Source organism: the organism of the source record quoted next, unplaced genomic scaffold (genome assembly GCF_019419815.1).
Source record: "Pyrus x bretschneideri cultivar Hongxiangsu unplaced genomic scaffold, Pyrus_bretschneideri_v1 Contig54, whole genome shotgun sequence".
In the NCBI taxonomy this organism is placed as follows: domain Eukaryota; kingdom Viridiplantae; phylum Streptophyta; class Magnoliopsida; order Rosales; family Rosaceae; genus Pyrus; species Pyrus x bretschneideri.
Window position 1 is genome coordinate 1458036 of NW_025999792.1, and position 8695 is coordinate 1466730.

The window sequence follows — 8695 nt, forward strand, 5'->3', positions numbered from 1 at the left end:
CGGATGAGAAACTATTTGAACAAGTCATACTGAACACGAGTCCACAATGGGGGATTTTGTTTAATTGGGCCTCCAGCCTAATCGGCAGACCATAATGAAGAAAAATCATTGTCACAAACTTTCTTCCCGCTATTTTGGAGCCTATAAAATCCTGGAACACATTAGTAAGGTGGCTGACAAGCTGGAGGTGCCCCTATTGCTCGAATCCACCATACATTCCATGTCTCTTTGTTGAAGAAAAAAAGTGCGTGATCATGTCAACTCCTCTACTCAATTACACTGCCACTTCAAGTGGCTAATCAAGTGGCTGGGACTACTTGTCGAGGACGCTACTTGGGAGGACGCTGGTGGCTTCCGGAAGGAGTTGATGGACTCCTAGTCATGAGAGGCCTAAAACATTATACCTATTAGGGTCAAGTCTTTACTATTATTACTATTATCCTCTTGTATTTCTCTTTTGGTTGCTATGTGTCGTAATCTCCGCCATAATTGAACGTCGTAATGTAGGGGCAAGTTTCAATTTCTTTCTTTCTTTGTTCTTTTTTATGTTTTTTTTGTCAAATTTCTTTCTTTCTATCTTGACAACATTACAACATTGAGTGGACGACGACAATCCATGTGTCAAATTAGGTCTTTGATACAAAATTATACTTTTTTTATCCTTAAGTTGAATTAAAATAATAATCAAAACCCAAAACATCCATTCCTTCCCACTATCATTTGTGATTAGTATACAAAATTCAATTGGGCCCACGTCCATTAATGGAATTTACATAATATCAGGGATGTAATACAATTGCTAAGATTGGACTATCCACGTATTCTTTTTTACTTCTTACATGTCCTTCTAATTTTCGATTTTTGGACCAGACGAATGGAAGAAGATCAAAAGACATACACTAACATCAAATGTGTGAAAAGTATAAATAGATGTATGAATAGTATATCCTTTAACATAATAGATGTAAGTATTGCAGCTGAATATATACTGATGTATGTGCTATTAGGATTCTTTCCTCTCCCCTTTCTCTCCTCTTCTCACATTTTTTTTTACTCCTTTTCTCTTCTTACAAAATTCAAAATAAAATATTAACATGATTTAATCGGAATCGGTTTTGTTTGATCAATCTGAACACAAACTTAAGTTAGTAGACGGTAGACGGAACACTCTCTCTCTCTCTCTTGGGTCTTGACTACTCGCGGGACTACTTTTATTCTCTCGTTAAACCACTGTCACTCTCTCACCGCTCTCTCTTGTCGGCTACTCTGAACTTGGATTTGCAACACACCAAAATTCCTCAAATGGTGGGGGAGATGGTATGTTAGGGTTTTGAGCTGAAGGATTTGGATTCAGCTTCCTCCTCCTTGCCATGGAATTGAGGAAGGAAAGGCTTGTCAGGTGAATCACCCACAAAGTTCCCTTTTTTAGTTTTTTTTTAATAAATGATTTCTCTGTTTGTTTGCTTCAGAACGTGAATGATGATTATTGAGCTTAGGAAATAGGTAGGACTGGGCATGGGAAAATATGACAGAAGCTCAAGGTTTCTGGGAACCCCATGTTTCATTCCCTCTTTCTTCTTTCAGTGCTTGTTTGGATACTGAGAAAATGTGATGAAAAATATTGAAAATTCTTTATTATATGGGACCCGGGAAAGTAATGATTATCTAATCTATACATACAGCTAGAATGATTTACCCTTCTATAAACCCGTACAAACAAATTCCGTCAGGTTGGAGCCTACGGCATACCACATCTAGTTTGTGTGCACAAATGCCACCCAAACTGAACTCCTGCCAATGTAGAATCCACTTGTAGTGGGCATGTACCGCCACTGTCAAATCTCCGTTAGAATTTCCGTAAAATCTCATATTGTGCTGCCCACATGAGCACTTTTTCATGTGTATTTTCACCACTCCATGACAGCAAGACCCCTATATGACTTAAGGGTAAGAATTTGATGACTGTGTCTTGCCCTTGAGGAAGTGGAAAATACATCCCACGAGCTTTGGTCAACCGATCGTAAGTCTGGTTGGTAAACTGGCAAGTGACATAATACCCTTAGAAAAATGCTCACTTGTGTTTAGATGAATTTGACTAAATTTTTTTATGAAAACTAATGGAGGCTGGACATTCACATTAAAACGTGAGTCTGGTTCGTAAACTGGCAAGATTTTTAGTTTGGGTAGTATTTGCACACGGCGCTAATAGTCCAGGTGGTGTTTGTGCAATTTTCCCTTTATTTTATTGTTCTACAGTTTTTTTTTCATTTGCTTAATAAGACTTCCTTTTATGCATCTAATCTGTTGAATATTATCATCAAGTTCCTTAAGTTTAATTTGAGGAACGAGAATTATAATTAACTTTTGAAACAATCTTACTCAATCTAAGGATCAGGACACTCTTTAATACTCTGCTCACCTTTAATGTGGCTTAGGTTTTATTCTGATGAAAAACGGCATAAAGAATCTTTATGGCGAAGAGCTGAGCCATCTCAGCTTGAAAAGTCATCATCTGCATATAAGTCGTCTTCATTGCTTAAATCTGACACTAGACTAGTGGGGGGAAGAAATAGATATGTTGAAACTTCCAGCATTGGGCATTCAAAGGTGTTTCCAGAGGACTATGAACCTTGGCAAAAGAGAATACTTGACCCAGGTAGTGAGATTGTGTTGCAATGGAATCGGGTTTTCATTGTCTCCTGCTTGGTGGCACTTTTTGTTGACCCTTTGTATTTTTATCTGCCCATGCTGGGAGGGGATGCAAACACATATTGTGTGAAGACGGACTTAAGGTTGCGAATTGTTGTGACTTGTTTCCGAACTATTGCGGATATCTTTTATATGTTGCATGTGATGATAAAGTTTAGGACAGCCTATGTTGCGCCAAGTTCTCGTGTTTTTGGGAGGGGTGAACTTGTCATGGACCCAAAGAAGATTGCGCAGAGATATATTAGATCTGACTTCTTCATTGATCTCATAGCCACATTGCCCCTCCCTCAGGTATTTTTTTTGGATTATAACTGATTCTTGACATTGTAGGTTTGCTTAGTTTCCTTTTCTGTTCAAGTTATATTGCATCAAAGAATGAGTGAGAAAATTATGATACCCATATAATATTAGGGAGAAAATATGTATAAGAGCTAGATTAACTGAGTGCTACTCTAAAATTTACCAGAGCGATCCAATATTAATCTGAAGAAGAGTATATAATTGTTGCCTTTTTGTGCGAGTTGTATTAAACAGGTAATGCAAATGGTTATAGCAGTAGAGATCAGCCTGATTTGATTGAAGATGTCAGATTAGTTTTTCTTTGACAGATATGTTATGTTTACATTGTCAGTGTTACTTTAAACTTTATAATTATGTCTTGTTTTATAGGTTATAAATGTGTCAACGTGACACAATTATTGAACGTATCAATATGAGCTTATTAAACATGTCAATTCTTGTAGTGTTCAGGTTAGGTTAGTTGGCTCGAAACACAAATGCTTATTGTTCATGTTAAACTGGTGGACACAATTTCCACTTGATCATGATTACACCAACTAAAACCCGTGTTTATTTTGTGTTGTTTCAAAGATTGCCACCCCTTTGTCTGATGGTGAGGTTTTGGCAATCTTAACCGGAACCCTAAACACTGCGAAATATGGTTAAAATACTTAATTATTAGAGACTGTACAGTCTTCATAGAGGAAATGCTAGATTCATTAACATGAGACATGAGACTATCACTAAAATCTGAAATGCTAGGTTCATGACTGATTGAAATTTTTTTGCAGATAGTTATCTGGTTTGTTATCCCCGCAACAAGAAGCGCTCAAACGGATCATAACAACAATGCGCTTGCACTAATTGTTCTGATCCAATATGTCCCCAGATTATATCTTATTTTTCCGTTGAGTTTACAAATAATCAAAGCAACTGGAGTGGTGACAAAGACTGCCTGGGCAGGGGCTGCATATAATCTTCTATTGTACATGCTGGCCAGCCATGTGTGTGTCTTTGGTTGCTTTTTTCTTCCTATTAAATTTTTCTTTCCCTCCGTCCTCTCTGAGTTCCAGAACAGGATGCTAATCTTTTACCTCTTTTGCTGTTACAGGTGTTAGGGGCAGCATGGTATTTGCTATCAATTGACCGATATACCTCATGCTGGAAGTCATTTTGTAAAAAGGAACTCAACACTACAAAATGCTCGCTTTCTTATCTAGATTGTGACAATGTTAACAGAAAAGGTTGGGCGAGTAGTACAAATGTGTTTGAGAATTGTAATCCTGCAAGCAAAAATTTCAAATATGGCATATTTGAAAGCGCAGTGACAAAAAATGTTGTCTCCTCAAACTTCATCACAAAATACTTCTATTGTTTATGGTGGGGCTTACAACAACTAAGGTATGGTGTTTTTTCCTTTTTAAGGTAGAAAGCTATGAATAAAATCAACAAAAAGGAAAATTTGGAAATTTAAGATGTCATGAAGATTTAGACGCCATGTTATTATTCACGACTAAATTCAGAAAAGGCTTATTCTATTACCGGTGGTAGTTATTTTTATTCACAAAGAATGATAGTGGCTATGATTGATTACTTACTAATTATCATCGTTGATTCCTGTTGCTTTCTAAATGAGTCTTGGTAATTCACATGTTGAACTTTGAAATATTATAAGTCTGTAGACCATTATATACTTCATTAAATACCAGTTAGTTGCGAATTCCCTTATATGACCTGCAGTAGGATATAATCCCGCGACACCTATAATGATTACCTTCCTATCTGATTTTTTAGACAGACCATCATAAGAATTCTCAGTTCGAATAATTTGGTTGAAGAACTCTAAGTTCCAAAACTAAATTCCTTCTCACTTCTATGTAAATTGTTACCTTCCTATCTGTTTTTAGACAGACCATCATAAGATGGGTTTCCACATCGGAGACATACCCAATATGCTTTGGCACGAATGTTTTTCTTTAACTTGCTGTCTAGAAAGATTCATTTTCCTAGGCATGCATTGGAAAAATTAAAAAGAGAACGAAGATTATCAATGCAATCCTGCGTAGTAATCGGTTAACATTTATTGTGAAACTGAATCTTAGATTAACTTTACAACGGTTAGAATATGGTTTTGCTTTTGGATGTTGAACCAGTGCTTCCGATTTGCTGGAATAGGCCTGCGCCTTACATAGAGGGTCAATACTGATCACTTTGAAGTATACAGCTTATTAGCATTTCCTTGGTTGTATGTTCTTTGGCTGTCAAGGATTTCTGTGGCATTGATATAATAGCTCGACTACCACATTGAGATACTGTAGGTGGTTGGAACATGGTTATGTACCTATAATTTGACAGAACAGTTTTTATAAGAAATGGCAGTTTTTTTTTTTCTAATTTCTTATTTCAGATAAAGTGGGATTTGATGATATTACCTTTTTAAAGCTGTTAATGAATGAAAAATGTTGATTCATATCGTTCCATTCTTATTGTCTTAGTTCGTATGGGCAAAACTTGTCGACAAGCACTTTTATTGGGGAGACGTCGTTTGCCATTCTCATTGCCATTGTGGGTCTTGTATTATTTGCCCACTTAATCGGGAATATGCAGGTAATAGGAGAAACACTTGTTGCCTCTGTATCTTGCGTTTAGTTTTACTTTTCTTCTCCTTCATGTCTGGAGTATTTTTTTCATCACTTTTTAGTCCTTAAATAATCGTTGATGCACGTGGAATTGATAGTTTAAACATGGGGATTGTCTTTATATTGTAGACCTATCTCCAATCAATCACTGTGAGGCTTGAGGAGTGGAGGCTTAAGCGAAGAGACACTGAGGAATGGATGAAGCATCGTCAACTCCCTGAAGATTTGAGACGACGTGTTCGTCGCTTTGTTCAATACAAATGGCTGGCAACTCGAGGAGTTGATGAAGAAGCCATCCTTCATGGCTTACCTGCTGATCTTCGTCGTGATATTCAACGCCACCTATGCTTAGATCTTGTTCGAAGAGTATGATTCTTCCCGAGTATTTATATTTTTGGGCTTACAGGCAATCTCGTTCAAGAAATATCATTCCTCATATTCCATCCAAATTAACAGGATGAGAGGATTAGGTTCCAGTCCCCAATGTATGTTGGATTAGGATTAAGGTTGAAAGGCTTACCAATTTAAACAGGCATCAAAGTATAGTATGACTCATTTGAGGATGTCTCAAAGTGCATGTGTTGGGTAAAATTGGGAACTCAGTCTAATGTAGTGTAAGCTATAATGACACTGCACAATATGGGTTCTAACTGCTTATAATGTCGTACTTATATAAAACCTCTGCTGATTCGTGTGCCTGTAAATGAAATTTACTAACCCACTTTCCTTTCTCATTTCTTCAGGTCCCGTTCTTCTCACAGATGGATGATCAACTTCTCGATGCAATATGTGAGCGTTTGGTGTCCTCCCTGAGCACGGGGGGTACCTACATAGTTCGAGAGGGTGACCCGGTGACAGAAATGCTTTTCATTATAAGAGGGTCTCTGGATAGTTCTACTACCAATGGAGGGCGGAGTGGATTCTTCAACTCGATCACTTTAAAACCTGGAGACTTTTGTGGTGAGGAGCTGCTTGCATGGGCTTTGCTCCCAAAATCCACTGTTAATTTGCCTTCTTCAACACGGACAGTTAAAGCACTTAGTGAAGTTGAAGCTTTTGCATTGCGAGCTGAAGATCTCAAATTTGTTGCTAACCAATTCAGACGCCTGCACAGCAAGAAGCTGCAGCACACATTTCGGTTTTACTCTCACCATTGGAGAACTTGGGCGGCCTGCTTCATACAGGCTGCTTGGCGCCGCCACAAAAGAAGAATGACAGTAAAGGATCTTTGTATGAGCGAATCATTTGCTTTGGATGAGAAAGTGGCTTATGAGACTGAGCAAGAGGAAGAACATCTTTCTGTTGTTTCAAATCCCGCTTCCCAGGTAAAAATGAATCTTGGGGTCACATTACTGGCTTCAAGATTTGCTGCAAACACAAGAAGGGGAGCTCAGAAGCTCAAAGACGAGATGCCAAAATTACGAAAACCTGACGAACCGGACTTTTCCACTGAGCCTGAAGATTAGTAGGTTTTGCGTAAAGCAGGCTTATGGGTGTAAAGATAGGTTTAGCTTTTTCGTCAAAGGTGAAGTGTAACTCATTCATGTACAACATAATCATCTTAGTTTGCCGGACTGGGTATTTCAGGTTTCACACGAATCCCCGCCGATTGCGATGCCTGATACCATTGACATCCGAATTATACCGCCATAATCGACCAATCGAGGTTGGTGGAAGAGGTGAATTGGTGCATTGGATGTTAGAGAAGTTGGACATTATTGTCTCGGGGGGTGCATCGGATGTATAAGGCAAACCGTATATTGATATAATCGCAGTTTGTGAGCTCAACCAGAGCAACACTGAATAGAAGACGTTGTTTACGGTCATTCAAGACTTACAGCCATTTTCATTCGAGTCCTTTTGAGTAATGCTCAAACCAAGCAACCAACGGAGCTGCCTCTGCACTTTCATCTATATTTAGTGTTGTTTTGCTGATGGATAACTGGGGAGTCTGCTTGAATGACCAAGTGATGTTGCTGGAAAAAGCTCCAGTGTATGTGTAGCAACTACCTCAAGTCTCCATTTTTGCGAGTGTAAATTACCTGCACAACCGGGGAATTTAAAGGTGTAAATCCAAATTTCGTTCCTTGCGCCAATGCGTTTATATGATCGCGTACAATCCAAATATGATAAGAAGAGAGGCGCAACAGGGGCATTTTCGTCCTCTTTCAAATTCAAAATTTAAATAGTGAAATTCCGAACCTGCACTTCACAATGGGCATCAGAGTCAGCAACCACGATCAAGGTTCATGTACGACGATAGGCCTTGAAGGATTGGGAGTGGGCTGGGACCGAATTCTACATCTTTCTCAGCCGGGTTGGGCCTAATACCGTAGGGGAAGCATTGTAATAGCTCCCTAACTTGTGGTGTGTTGACTTATTAGAGACCGAATTACAATGTTTTGGTGTTCTTCTTTATGATTCACATAACTCTCGTGCTACTTGGGGTTGGTTTGTATTGCTGTGTTTTGAAAAAAAACTGCTTCTGTTGTGCTATAAGTTCATTTTTGCTGCTTCACGTTTTCAGTTTTTTTTTTTGCGAGTGTAAATTACCTGCACAACCGGGGAATTTAAAGGTGTAAATCCAAATTTCGTTCCTTGCGCCAATGCGTTTGTATGGTCACGTACTATCCAAATATGATACGAAGAGAGGCGCAACAGCGGCATTTTCGTCCTCTTCTAAATTCAAAATTTAAATAGTGAAATTCCGAACCTGCATCTCACAATTGGCATCAGAGTTAGCAACCACGATCACGACGATAGGCCTTGAAGGATTGGGAGTGGGCTGGGACCGAATTCTACATCTTTCTCAGCCGGGTTGGGCCTAATACCGTAGGTGAAGCATTGTAATAGCTCCCTAACTTGTGGTGTGTTGACTTGTTAGAGACCGAATTACAATGTTTTGGTGTTCTTCTTTATGATTCACATAACTCTCGTGCTACTTGGGGTTGGTTTGTATTGCTGTGTTTTGAAAAAAAACTGCTTCTGTTGTGCTATGAGAATAAGCTCATTTTTGTTGCTTCACTTTTTCAGCTTTTTTTTTTCATCCAAAACTGTGAAAATAATCT

At 38.6% G+C, this 8695-nt stretch overlaps 1 protein-coding gene across 1 annotated transcript; it reads left to right on the plus strand.

Annotated features, from left to right (window-relative positions):
* Positions 1-1181: 1181 nt before the first annotated feature.
* Positions 1182-7453, plus strand: LOC103967902 (cyclic nucleotide-gated ion channel 17). The gene is made up of 7 exons (XM_009381229.3): positions 1182-1399; positions 2436-3000; positions 3780-3992; positions 4100-4389; positions 5484-5595; positions 5757-5993; positions 6371-7453. Exons 1-7 carry the CDS (start codon positions 1371-1373, stop codon positions 7091-7093), a joined length of 2169 nt encoding a protein of 722 aa, XP_009379504.1. The 5' UTR covers positions 1182-1370; the 3' UTR covers positions 7094-7453.
* Positions 7454-8695: the final 1242 nt, after the last annotated feature.